Raw genomic sequence first — 13538 nt, forward strand, 5'->3', positions numbered from 1 at the left:
CTAGGCGAGATACCACTGCTGGTTGTATTACACAGACTTGGGTGTCACTTCGATAGAGGGTGTTGTATAATTTGCTTTTACTAAGTTGCTCAAGGTGCTTTGTTTTATTTGTGGTTAAGGTGTCCGTTGCGGCTAACCGAAAAAGCCCTTTCACCAAGTTCCCAGAAGAAGACCAGAAGCCGGAAGAAGACTTTCTTCTTGCATGCGAGCATTTCCGATTGGGTTTTATTTTAGTTTAAGGGTGGAATGACAGTACGAGCATTTTCGCGCAGGCTTTTGAAGGCGGCAAGGGATGGCAGTGATTGTTGTTGTGGTTGTGTTGGTCTTGGTGGTGTTATAGTCTTAGGGGTTGGCCCCTCTTGGGAGAAAATTTATCCATTTTGCGCGTGCGCGATCACGGTTGTGCGCATTCGTCATAAAAGAAAACTACACAGATGGCTATGTGTGTTTGCGTGTCTGTCTAATGTGTGTGTATGTTGTTACAGGGTGGTTAACTTCGCCAGCGGCCCCCTTTCCCGGGGCAGTCCCTGCTCTCCCCTGCTAGAGGGGCACCCTAATCCGTCACCCCATCCGACTTCAGAATGTATTCGTTGGGTTCGGCAACTCGCCACCAGCATCCAACCAAATCTAGCGGATCAACGGCGCATCAACTTAGTTCCTGGTCAGCTCGCAAGTTGATATTATCACGTCCTACACCGTCCATATGATGGGGGGCCACCTCCCATTTCATCACTCCTCAAACACCCGAGGAGCCGGCAGGCGGATTTGAACCCGGGTCGACTGGGTCGACTGGGAGCAGAAGTCAGGCCTTAACCTCTGCCAGCCGCCTACCTGTGTGTGTGTGTGTGTGTGCGTGCATGCGCGCATTAGCGAACGTCGGGAGTACTTGTTGTTTTCGGGGTGGGCCCCTGATAGCGACTTGAGATATGTTTGCAGCTCTGGTTTCATTGGCTGGCTGGCAGGCTGGCCTGTTATTACCTCCGCCTATCCTGCCTGGTGGCTGGTTGGTTTGTTCTGCGGCGAAGGCTCTAAAGGCTCCTGGGCGCCCTGAAGGAACACGCTCCACGTGGCAACCACGTACGAACGCAGGCACACGGCATTTGCAGCGCAACCCTAAGAAACCTTTCCCACATTCCTAGGGCTGCTGCTAAATGCACGTTCTTTGTGCTATGTGGGTGGGTGGGTCGACGGGTGGTGCAGGCTGCCTGCCCGCTGTGCTGATGGCAATGCATGCCAATGCGTCTGCCGGAATTCATTCGTGGTGGTGTATGAGAGGGCGGCAGCGGCGGCCGGCAAGGGCCGGAGGATTCGTGCAAGTATAGCGACCCTCGCGGAAGGCATAAGAGGTGAAGGGAAAGGATTTGGAGAGGCTATAAATGCGTCCGTTGCCGCTTCATCTGGAAACGCATCAATCGGGGGGACGCCACCGGCGATACCGTGGCACCGTGTTTTGAGGCTGCCTGGCCCTTAGTTACCTTAACCGAAATGGAAACCAAGGCAAGGGGTACAGCCCAATCGTAATAAAAAAGAAATGGGAGGTCCCGCACCTCCGTCCCGTCTTTTTATTGATCGGCGCCACTGACGGTAGCTACTGCGGCTTTTCCGGATGAGGGGGGTTCTGAAGGGGCCCCGACTGCAGCTGCGGCTCTTCCTTGGTTGCTCGGCGGCTGGCTCGGCGTCTTGGGGTAAGCCGTTGGGTTTTGCAATCGGGCCTGGAGGCCATGTATAGCCCTTCCCTGCGGAACTTGTTCCAGGCAGTGGGCCCGCTTGTGGCCTTGGGTTGAGGGCCGAGTGGGGGTGTCAAGAGATGTGTGTGTGTGTGTGCGTGTGTAGGGGAGGGAAGCGGTGAAACTTTGAACGCAAGCACACCAGTGTTTCGAACTCAAGGTGGTAAATAAACAGGCAGGCGAAGGAGTACCGTGCCAGAGAGACATGGAAGGGTCGACGCGGCACAGGCCGGCAATTCGTGGTACCGTGAACTGCTATCCCAACCAAATTCCCATCCCTGGATACACCCAGAGGAGCAATGATATCATGATGGTGGGAAATGCATGTCGAACCTTAAAATGGCTCCCGCTTTTTGCTGCGGAAGCTGAGCTGTAGGCCGAGCGAAAGGTGTCGTGCCTTGCCCTTGTCGACCTGCGTTGCGCTGACCCTTCCTATTCCGGCGGCTGCCTTAGGTGGAAGCAGCAGGTGCACGTGTAGGCGCGGAGGAGGGCACTTAGGAGTACTGTCCTGTCCTTTGCCCTGCACCTCGCAAGCCCGGTGATACTAATTCGGCGCTATTGTTTTTGTAGCGTGTCGTTAAGGAGTGAGGTGTAGGGACTAATGCCGCCTGGGTGCGAAGGACAGATAAACCGGGGGGGGCCCTCGGTGGGCTGATGGGCCTCCGAGCTGAGGCGATGGCAGCCCCACCAGGACGAGAGGGAAGAAAGGGATGGGTAGCCATTTTTTTCAATCACCATGCTGCGCATCCTTGACAGGGGTACATTGGGAGGAGAGCGCTCCATTCGCCTGGTCCTCTAATAAATGTGCGCTGGTTGAGCTGCGTCTAGCGACCGTGCATTGCATACATGCTTCATCTAAACACTTACACACTTTAAAGTGAACAATGCCACTTGCGTTTTTGAGCGTTGCAAATGGCCCAGCCGGCGCATTTGGGCAGATGCCCGAACCTTAAGGAGGTTATAGCCGGTGCCTGCTGCGTAGTCGCATGAGGCGCAGAGCCCGGGCATTCCGCTGGCGTTGGAGATTGTCCAAGCTCCTGAGCTATGAGAGAAAGCACGAGAAGGGATTGACGGGCGGTTGTGTGACGAAGGCACGAAGGGGTTCCGGTCGCCGGAGTCGGTGTCGATGGCTTTCCCTTCTTTGCCCGTCAATTACGGAAGGGTTGGCATCTGAAACGGTGCACGCACTAGGCGCTGCAGTAGGCACTGCTAGAGCGGTACGGTTTTGCTTTAATTCTGAACTAAAAATCGAAGAGCATGCAACGGCGGCCCTGCATACAATGCATGCCATCCTACATTTTCCGTTGGTGTAGGTCCGCTCTCCGAAATGCGCAGTGTTGCCGCCAAATTTTGTCAACGTATGCTTTACATTGTGCCGTTGCATGCAGCTTTGTGACAAGAAGACACCTGTCCATTTAAGCGCGTGTAGAATTAATGTCATACCGTAGTTTACTTTCCTGGTTTGTCCACGCTCTGGTACCGTCCTGGGTGATACATTAGAGTCGGTTGTAGACAAACTCCTGGCGTTTGGACGATTGTTCCCGTGTTTCAGAGTGGCTTCGATGTGGTGGCGTGGCACGGGCCGTGTGCAATCATAATAAATGGGTCATGTACAATTTCGACAATTTTATGGATTTGTCGATACAGGACGTAATCAAGCACGATGATCACAAAGCACGCAGCATCCCTGCCGCGCATTTTTTAAGTAGTATTCATTGGTAAGAAAAGCCTGGTCTCTCCACCTGATGCCACACGACCTCACTTTGACCCTACAGTGAACCATATAAACCCCGGCATACGGCAGGAGCAGCTATACAGGAGGACCAGGCAAGCACGGTGCAAACTCCCCAACGGCTTCGCGACCGACTTTTGCCCCCTCCTCTATGTACACTTGGGATCAGAGCAGGAAATGTGGACCCTATCGCCTTAACCAAGAGTCCATTACCAAGAGTCCAAAAACGCAGCGCCGAACACAGCCATCCATTACCCTAGACACATCACAATCTTCCCCACCATGCGATGAACACTGCACCTCTCTTTCATCACATGGTGCTGCTACCCCGCACTTCACCTTAGCTCGGCTAAAGCCCAGCAAATGTAGCACGCGGGGCGCAACCCAGGACGCTAAAGCATCGTCTTTCCGCTGCCTCCGTCGGTCCGCCCACTCGTTAGGTGATTTCCGTCCGTGTCCTGATATGCCTCTCGCTCCTCTACTTTGGCTGGCCATCTTCCCCCGTTCCGTTTTTGGCGCTCTCTACCAGCTGGTCCTGATCGTGGATATGCTTGTGAATGGCCTTCTTGCTCGGCTCCTGAAGCTCGCCTGGGGGAGTTCATGGGTGAACAGTGCATGCAACCCAAGGCAGGATAAACACGTAAGGTCCTTGAAGGCAATCTTGTTACAGTAGACCCGGACGTATTACGGCCAGCATGCGTACACCGCGAACCCAGATTGCTTCGCCCAGCCCTCGCCACGGGCCATAGGTGTGTCTCCTACACTACATCCGACGCCAGAAACGCGTTATATTTACCGTCGAACACCCTTCAATCCAGGCCTCCCTAATTTTTTCCTAATTTTCGCTCTTCCCCCGTGCAAGGTCACCGTCCTCCTTTCTCCATAGGAATAGTACCGAATATCCTTCCCCGCCAGTGTTTTTCTTTCCAATTTTGCCGGTGAATTTTCCAGTCCGAACGGAGGAATAGGTTTTTAGTCGCGGGAATAAAAGCATTCCGAATCTGTAAGGGCCCCCCCCCGACCCCCCCCGATGAGTTACAGTTTACTTCGTGCAAACGCCGTGGGGAATGCCGCAACACGCGTCACCACAATCTCTCAAGCACTGATCGAATAGAGTTCGTTCACCATCGTTCGTCTTGCATCACGTTGAAAGATAACACTACACGACTTTCCGGGTTGCAAAAGTAATGATGATGTGTGAAACAGGGGGGTTTATCTTCGCCCGTGGCAGCTACCCTGCGAAACCCTGCCTTCCCCGGTATTTCGGGGCACCCTCATCCAGTCACCCTAGTCAACTTCTCAGTGGATCGCTCAGGTTCCGCACCCACCACCAGCATCCAACGGAATCTGCCGGATCGACGGCGGCGCAACTCCATTCCTGGTCGGCTCGCAGGTTAACTTTATCCCAGGTCACCACCGTCCATCAACTAGGGGCGCAATGCCTTCCATCATCGGAAGGACTTTGACCCCAACGGGTATCGATCCCGGGAGGTAATGATGCATAGCAGCAATGAACCGGAACCGCCAAACGCAGCCTGTTTCCTGGACCATCGCGATTGTCTCCATATGACGAACGTTGATGTTTGGCCCGTTCGCTGTTGACAACCGGAGTGGCGTCATTGTCGTCGGCTGGCTGCAGCATTGCGCCCCTACGACCTCTATACCGTCTTAATTAACGTTTTTTATATCTACTTTAATGACCTAACACGCTTTGGGAGCTTCGGGTCCGAATGTTTTGCAGCGTTTGGTCCGGTCAGAAACAGTCCGATTCCTCGTTGACTTTCAGGCGTGAGCTTCCTAACAGTATCCATGGCATTGAAGTACTATGATATGGGTAACATGTATGTCTCCTGTAAGATTCTAGCGGGTTTGGCATGGGCAGTCCATTTTTGGCTGGAGGAATGAACTCGCACGGTCGGAACATTATTTATTCTTAACTTTCAGGACCACGAACATTTTTTCATTCCAAATTCGGAATATATTCCGCAAAAAAATAACGCTGTTCCCCGCCTCGTTCCAACTGTCTCCCATTGCTCGTACCAATACCCCACTCACCCGCGACAAGCAGCTCGTCCAAGATATAATACGCCTTGTGGAAATTGAAGATGAGGTCCAGCTCACACACGTTCTGGAAGTACCGGTCCAAGACTTCCACGAACCTGACAACCCGCCGATTCGCCAATTGCGATGGAGGGTCACCGATATCATGCGATAGCTCAACCAAGATCCAATAGCAATCCGCTATCCCATTCAGGCAAGGTGATGGGCCAATGCACGCATGTGCTGTTTCAGGACAGCGTGAATTCAGCAAGTTGTGCAATGCGTTAGCACACTAACAACCCGGTTTCCAAACATAGCCCCAAATTTCCGTCACCAACAGGCAAGAGTTGGACCCTAACCGTGGATGGCAGGTCGCAGCACGGTCAAAGGAAAGCGAAAGAAAGATTTGCGAGCCCGCATGGCATCAGCCTCGGGGTCTTTCCGCTTTGCGTAGGCGGGAGGGGTGTCGGCTTGCAGGAGCGCGCTGGCAGACGCACGGGTCTACGGGAACTACAGCTTGACATGAATGGAAGCGGCTGATGGAACGGCTGGGCGATAGTGTACATCAAAGGCGATGGTGGTTACAGCCGTAAAGCTGCGTGCACCTATGTCGTGGCAAGGCAAGGGAGTGGGGCCTTACTCCGCCGCGTGCATACGTGCTTTCAACGTCCGTACTGTATAATCTGCTGCGGTATCATGCGCAAAACAAGAGGGAAGGATTCAAATTCTGACCGGTCCTAAGGAGAAGTATCCTTCACCCAACAGCTTTGACCATCAAAGGCGGACGCATGGCAAACACCGACTCCGCCCTCGATGCTTTCCCTTTCCCTGCGGCACCTGGGCCAGTGAGACCGCTGGCCCTTAAATCAGTGCCACATGAGTTGCCTGCTCAAAATGCAGGTGGAACAGCGAATGCTGCTTGTGGGCCATACAAGTAGTTGATCCCAGGCCCCCCTTATTGGCCCCGGCCTTCGGTGCTGCTTCCCGAGCAGGGAACCCCCCTTTGGTTCCCCATCCAAGTTTCACCGGAAGCGTGAATTTGACGGGAATAGCGGTGTTTTTTCATGCGCCGACGTCTTTAGGACAAGCTGGGGGCACAATACGGCAAACAGCCCAAGAATCCTTACTCGTGAATTATCTCCAGAGTGATGAGCTCGTTGTCGGCAGCATCAACCCCGCAAACGAAGTAGAGGCTGGCGTACCGCTTGTATACCAGCTTGATGTTCTTCCAGTCCAAGAAATTGCATAGCTTCAGGGGCCGGGCCAGAATCATTGGAGTGATCTCCTTTACCACCCGTGCGCGTTCCTTCATGTTATAAGTTGAGTACCACTTTGCAAGACGTACTTTGCCTTGACGGCTCATGAGGATTACAAAGTGTATCTGCGGGGAATGCCGAAAACTTCAAGTCCCGACGGGCAACGCTAGAAAAAGCATGATACTTGCCATGGTCTCTCTGGTTCGGGCAACTCAGCCCTTTAATAACGTTCTGCCGGAAAGCTTGCACGAGGGCCAGACAGCAAGGTACACGAAGCTGGGGGAACTCCTGAGTTCCAAGAAATGAAGCTAGCAATATGGCAAAACTAGGTAGAGACGTTGACGTATGAATTGCCGTTGACGTATAGATGTTGTAGCAAAGGTGGCTGGGCTGCGCTACTTGAACTATCAGTCGCTATCTCACAGACGCGTACTACGCAACCTGGTAACTTTGGATAACGACTTTGGTACAACTCATAACGACCCAACTCCACCAGTTCTTGCATACTTGCTGCTGTTCCTCGAACCGACATGTCTAAACTATGTACGACAGTGAAACCATACAGACGATCGCGTCTTTCACCATCTGTGATATTTGACCCTGAAGAAGCCAGGGAAACGGAATTACTGTTTAGTTGAATATACGGAATATTGTAATGAACCGGTACGCGAGCAGGCGAGCAGTGAACACGTTGTAGATGTAACGGCTATCATCCACGGAGTTTGAAGCCGGCTCGATCAGCAGCAATTGCCCTTGCGCATTCCAACACAAACCGGCGCGAGGGATTTTACCAGAACGAGATAAGAAGACAACATCTTGGCAATCGGGAAACAAGTCTGACAGCGTGCACGGCAGTTTTAGGGCAGCCAGTCCACCGCTGTCCACCTCCGCTCCATGGCTCGACTCCATGCCCCTAGCCCAGCAGCACAACTCCATCCTCAACTGCTCACCGCAGCACCTGTTGACCACCGTTCCGTCGCGCACCGTTCTGTTGACCATTAACAACTCCTCCGATTCGCTATCATTACTCCTCCAAGGACGGTGCGGCCCAGGGTATCCAATATTTCATGGCGCCTTAGGCGCCGTCCCTGCTCAATGCCCACGTACAGCGGCTCTGGACGCGCACGGAACGGCGGCCATGGAAGGTCGCCCATCCACGACTAACATTCTCCGTGGTGCCATGGGACCATCTAGACACTTGGAATTAAGCGCCTATAGGATAATGGACTGAGCAATGGTAGTGCAGCAACTTCAACTTGCGGAGACAATGTGGCAGGGGCAGAGGCCATGTAGTCTTCCCTGGCACACAACCCCGACGCGAGCTCCTCCGCGGGGGAAAGCGGTTTGGGGCTTCAAGCCAGGCGAGCCAGGAATCGCCATTCCTGTGCCAACGCCCACAATAGCGGCTCACCGGCCTCTATCGGCGGCATGTATCACCCAATATCCGCGGTTCCGTCTCAGTCACAATGCGCACGTGCAAGTTGGAACTCCGACGAACTCTGCCTGGACATGTCGGCGGAGGTCATCACCCTAACCCGCAACCCGCGTAGCTGCTCTGTAACGGGTGCTATCCGACTTCTTGGATGTATACTCGGTGGAGGAAAATGGCTTCACTTCCGTGTTTCAGCACAGTAAAGGCGATTCCACGGCCATCCAAGCTGTGTTAGTTACCTGTCGCTAGCACGAATACTTCGCTTGCATGATTGATACCACCCAAGGCTTTACAAATGGACCCAAAGGCAATGCTGGAAAGGATACAGCTAGGGTGAGGGTCCTAAGCTGCAAGGCCTTAGCGTCCGTACTAGCCAGGGCAACTCCCTGGTCTATCCCTAAAATGCAAGCGCGGGGCTGCTTTAACCATGATTCCTCCTTAACACCAGATGAACCTGTGTGTTTCCTCAAGAGACATACTATAGGTATGAAGTGCTGAAAATCCTCCATATGACGTACGAGTAACTGGAGAATTATCTGAAGCGACATTTCAAATGCAAGTTGACAGACATAAATAGAGCCACAGCGAGTTTGCTAGATCATCGTTATAACTCTTGCCAAGAGGACATCCAGCACATCAACCCGGAGTGTTCCTCTCTGCTTGTAGTCGATATGACCTAGCTACCGCCGAAGTAGCAAGATGATGAACATCTTAACGAACAGGCAGTGTATGTCAGGCACTTAGTCTACTGTAGACCAGGGGTCGGTGCTGCTTCGCTGTTTTTCATGTAATAAGCTCAGAGCCCAGGGATAACCAGGATTGTTGCAATCTTCAGATCTTACAGATCACTGACCGCGCTTGTGAGCGCGCAAACACGTCGATGATGTCACAGCCCTGCGGGACGACTCTGAGCTCAACCAGCAAATGGCTAAACATCTTCCAATACTGCCGCTTCCTACGGATCCTGGGACATGTAATGGTTCTGCTGGTGCTAGCGTTGGTTGGCTCGATATACACGGCTGTAGTACCCCTCACGTTCGTGCCCTTGCTGCTAAGCAAAAACGTTTTCGTCGTGCTGGGCAGCGTAATTGTAATCGTGGTGTTCACCACTGTGGTGAGTTTGCGCGTGCGCAAAACGGGGCGGGCCGGATGCACCAAGTCGGGTGTGGTAGTGATGCAAATCAACGTGGTCGTAATTCATAGCGGCCATCCCCGGCTCTACCTCCAGCATCGCACCCTTTAACCGATACCGGCGACTTCCCAGCCATTCTCCTCCTACGCTCAATCCTCAAAACCTGCTTGACTTCACTTCCAACCCCCTGATTTGGGTCGCCGCATTGTTTCCCGTCCCACACCACCGGCCCCGTGTTCACTTTCTTAACCCTAAGTCCCATCTTGAGTTCACCCGGTTTGGCCATCTCTTTTGTGTCCAATTTGAATATACCCTCCCACCATCACCTCTCACGCCCTCCCCTCCTCTCCCCTTCCGCGCCGCCAGACCGTCATGTGCCTGTGGAGCTACCTGGCAACTGTCGTACTGGATCCAGGGAGGGTGGCCCCAGACTGGCATCCCTTCGCGGACGAGCAGGTTGGTGGGGTTCGGACACCACAGGTGCACCAAGGTGCAAGCGATGGTTGGTTCTTATGGTTGGTTGTACATATTGACAGAAGTGAATTCATTGGAATGGGAGTGGACGGGTGGAGAAAGGAACTGTCGGTGTGCAAATGTGTGTGGGAGGGAAGCAGCGCGTCGACAGGGTCGACAGGGAAGCCATTTCACCATTTCAGGGGAGGAGAGGTGGCGGATTCAGCCGCCGCCGTGAGGGGGGACATTGCCACAATGGAGGGGGGACATTGCCACAATGGAGGGGGGACATTGCTGGTGGGAAGCGACTCATCCATGCGCGGAGGGCTTTTGCAAGGAGCGCTATTGGAGAGCTATCGGGAGTTTGGCCCACTCGGTGCTGGTCCGCCCCCCCGTCACCGTCCCACCCACCCACCCGCCTACCCCACCTACTGCAACACGAAGCGTGGGGGGGTAAACCAAGCAGCAGTGAGGAGAACCGCTCCCTCCCCACTAATTTCTGGTCCTGGTGCTGCTGCTGCTCCTGCTCCTGCTTCTGTTAGGATTAGCGTCATTATTACATTATTAACATTATTGCTGCTACAGCTGCTAATTTTTGTATTGCTTCCCTCGTAGCACGCGCGAGCGGAGCTGGAGCGCCTGTCGTACATGACGTACTACTACGACCGACGCGACCCCAGGCGGCCTCGCTTCTGCAAGCGGTGTCAGACCTGGAAACCGCAGAGAGCTCATCACTGTAGCATCACGGGGCGCTGTGTCTTGAAAATGGTGGGTTGTTGTGACGGGCGGGCTGCTGTGCAAAACACACGGGCTGTACAGAACCCAAATGGTGACGGCGAAGGGGGGGAATGGGGCGTGGTGAAGTTTAGTGAGGGGTTGCGGCCGCACGATGTAACGATGACGACAAGTATCCAAACTCGATCTAACGAGTATGCCTGCGCGGTCACATGTACAGGTACATATGTATGGCCAGGCGCGATGTCTACATCTAGATCTATATCTGATATTTGAATTGATTTTTTTACAGAGTGGGAGCCTTCTGGGCCATTTGAACACATTGTCATTTCTACGATTTATCATACCATACAGCACCATCCAGATATCTGATATGTATGTCTGTATGTCTGTGTCTGCTGGGTCCATGGAACTAGGAGGCCAACTCAGACTACCAGTCAAAGAAGCCCGATACCGATACCCGGGGTGTAGGGAGATTTATGTTAGATGTGAGTCTGGTGTTGTCTCCTTTGCGCATTAAGCACACAAGCCCCGTGATGCATGCATGCACATGCGCAGGACCACTGGTGCATCTGGGTGGTTAACTGTGTGGGCCTTCTGAACTACAAGGTGAGCTGACCTTCCCTGTTCCTCTGCTTCTTTGTTTCTCTTCGGCTGAGGACTTGGTGAAAAAGAGAGGAATATGGGGACGGAGAGGGAGGAGGGCTGGGAGATTGGGAGAAGCGGTGGGAGGGAGGGAAGGACGTGGTAAGGGAGGGGAACCAAGGGGAGGGGGCTTGTGAAGCATCAAACCCTGCCTCCTCTGCCCTTCTCGGCCCCCGCAGCCTTATTTTATACTCCTATGTCAATTACAGCTCTTGATCCAGTCTCGTAATATGCTGTGGAACACGCTGAGTGTTTCCCAACCCCTCAACCAGACCCGACCCCGCGCCGCGCGGCTTGTCACCTGTCGTTCTTTAGGCCTTTTTGCTCTTCATCTTCTACGCCATGATGGGTTGCGCTCTGGCGATGCTGCTGCTGTTGAAGAGCATGATTGACTTCTTTAACAATCGATTGCGAGGGCCTAGGTGAGGTGGGGAGAGCGGGAGGGAGAGCGGGAGGGAGAGCCGTCTACGGCTCGGAGGTAAGGGGGCCCTAGGGCGCAGCTGGGAGTGTGGGTTTTGGTTGGGCGGGGTCTCTGAACTGCTGCTGCTTGCCTGTCTGCCTGCCTGCTCAGCACCCAGCACCGACCCCGAGTAGGCGAAACGTTGCGTGCATACCTCACGCCACGGCCCTCTGATGCCAAGGGCCTTTGCCATAAGACTCTGGCCACGGTTGCACGGCATTTCCGTCCACCTGACTATCCGGTGAGCTCGCGCGCGCGCTCATCCCTCAAACCTGGGTCCGACGACTTCCTTTCCGGACCCCCAAAGTGCGATTTGGCTTGCCTGCGGGCTTTCTGGGATTTTCTGTCGGCCGCTCGTTCCTGTTTCCTCCGAAACAATGGAAGCGCAAGTGTTTTACATGGTTGCGGTGTGATGCGTCCATTTGGGTGCTCGCCCTGTCGTCCACCACCCTTATTGACCCACCTCTTACCTTTCCACCCCTCTATTCAACTTACCCAGCACGTCCCCACCTGACGCGGCCCTTCTGTCTCAGTGCTCCGCTAATCTTCGTGGTCAGCATCTTCTCATTCGCCTTCACCCTCAGCCTAGCGGGCTTCCTGGCCATGCACCTGCAACTCATTGCCGCCAACTGTACGACTATAGAGATGTACGAAAAGGACCGGCTGCATCCATGGCCGTACAACAAGGGCTTCCGGCGGAATTTTGAGGAGGTCTTTGGGCGCAAGTGGGTATCTTGGATGGCGATCTGGGGGTGGGAAGCTGGAAGGCAGCGGTTGGGGCCGCCCAAGGCAGACGCGGGGGAGGTGTCGACAGGAAAGACGCAGCAGACTTCCAAGGCCCAACGGAACCGAAATCCGAACCTGGCGCAATGACCCCTAACCTACGTCATTCCTCCTCCCAGATGTACACCCCCTCACGCACACCCACACTCCTGTCTGCAACCAAAGTCACACCCCTTGGTTAACGTAGGGTTTTAGGGATTTAGGGTTAACTTTCCGTAATCGCCTCCATCCTTGTACTGTTTTCTTCCTTACCTTGCCGTTCCTTTACCCTGTTCACATCAATCTTTCCTTACCTCCATTTACCGTTTCACTCCCGGTTATGGCAACAGCAAGCTACGGTGGCTGCTACCGCTGTACACGGAAGCTGAGAAACGGCAGTTACTGGAGTCCTGTCTAGGCAAGGGCCCACAGATAGGACTGGGCGGGCAGTGGGGAGCCGCGGCGCTGCCGATGTTGTCGCACCCCGCCACGCCCTTCCTGTCTACAGCCGTGTAAGGGGCCGGCGGCGGCGGAGAAGGATGTGGAAAACGCCGCCGGTGGAGCCTGGCGAGTTTCGGAGCGCAAGCGAAAGCCCGTGTAGGGAGACAGGGACGAGGAAGGAGGAGAGGACGAGGACGGGTTGGAGCAGAACTTGGATGGTCGCAGTCAGAGGGGATCGCGCGCGGAAGCAAAAGAAACGGGGAGGAGATGCGGCAGAAGGGCGAGAGGGATGGGAATGGGGAGCGAGATGGGCTTGACAGTTATGGAGGACTTACGGGATAGGAGTAGGCGGCGGAAATTTGGTGTGTTCATTGCGGCGGGGCACAATGAGCGTGTTGAATTCCGATGGAGCATCGCTCGCGTCAACAGGCTCCCCTACCGAATGAGGAAGAACCTCCGTAAACAGTTTGACACAATTACGAATCGACTTCTGTGTGCATATAGAAATAAACCCTCGGATATTGTTGGGCTACACTGCACTACAGGACAACACACAATCGACACGCAGAGAAATCAGGACCTAGTGGGCATCTGCTGTGTGTGCTCTTGCCGTCCTCTTCGTCCGTTTCGTTGGATGCGTGTTTTTGAACGAACTGGACGTGTCTTTGTGTATGTGTATATGTGCTGGGACCGTCAAAAGGAAGCACAGGGGGATATGCAAAT

The 13538-nt window shown here is 54.0% G+C and overlaps 2 protein-coding genes across 2 annotated transcripts; one reads left to right on the top strand and one right to left on the bottom strand.

Moving 5' to 3' along the window:
• Nucleotides 1-3313: 3313 nt before the first annotated feature.
• VOLCADRAFT_106707 (uncharacterized protein) lies at nt 3314-7244 on the bottom strand. Its single transcript, XM_002955195.1, has 4 exons — nt 6944-7244; nt 6627-6880; nt 5515-5618; nt 3314-4047 (listed from the first exon to the last, which is right to left on the bottom strand). Exons 1-4 carry the CDS (start codon nt 6944-6946, stop codon nt 3938-3940), a joined length of 471 nt encoding a protein of 156 aa, XP_002955241.1. The 5' UTR covers nt 6947-7244; the 3' UTR covers nt 3314-3937.
• A 1516-nt stretch (nt 7245-8760) lies between these two features.
• Nucleotides 8761-12890, top strand: VOLCADRAFT_83102 (uncharacterized protein; the record flags this gene model as incomplete). Its single annotated transcript, XM_002955139.1, has 7 exons — nt 8761-9301; nt 9686-9775; nt 10388-10540; nt 11066-11116; nt 11468-11574; nt 12146-12337; nt 12725-12890. The coding sequence occupies exons 1-7, from the start codon at nt 9068-9070 to the stop codon at nt 12888-12890; spliced, it is 993 nt and encodes a 330-aa protein (XP_002955185.1). The 5' UTR covers nt 8761-9067.
• Between the last annotated feature and the right edge of the window lie 648 nt (nt 12891-13538).

The sequence above is a fragment of the Volvox carteri genome (assembly GCF_000143455.1).
Source record: "Volvox carteri f. nagariensis unplaced genomic scaffold VOLCAscaffold_49, whole genome shotgun sequence".
NCBI lineage: Eukaryota > Viridiplantae > Chlorophyta > Chlorophyceae > Chlamydomonadales > Volvocaceae > Volvox > Volvox carteri.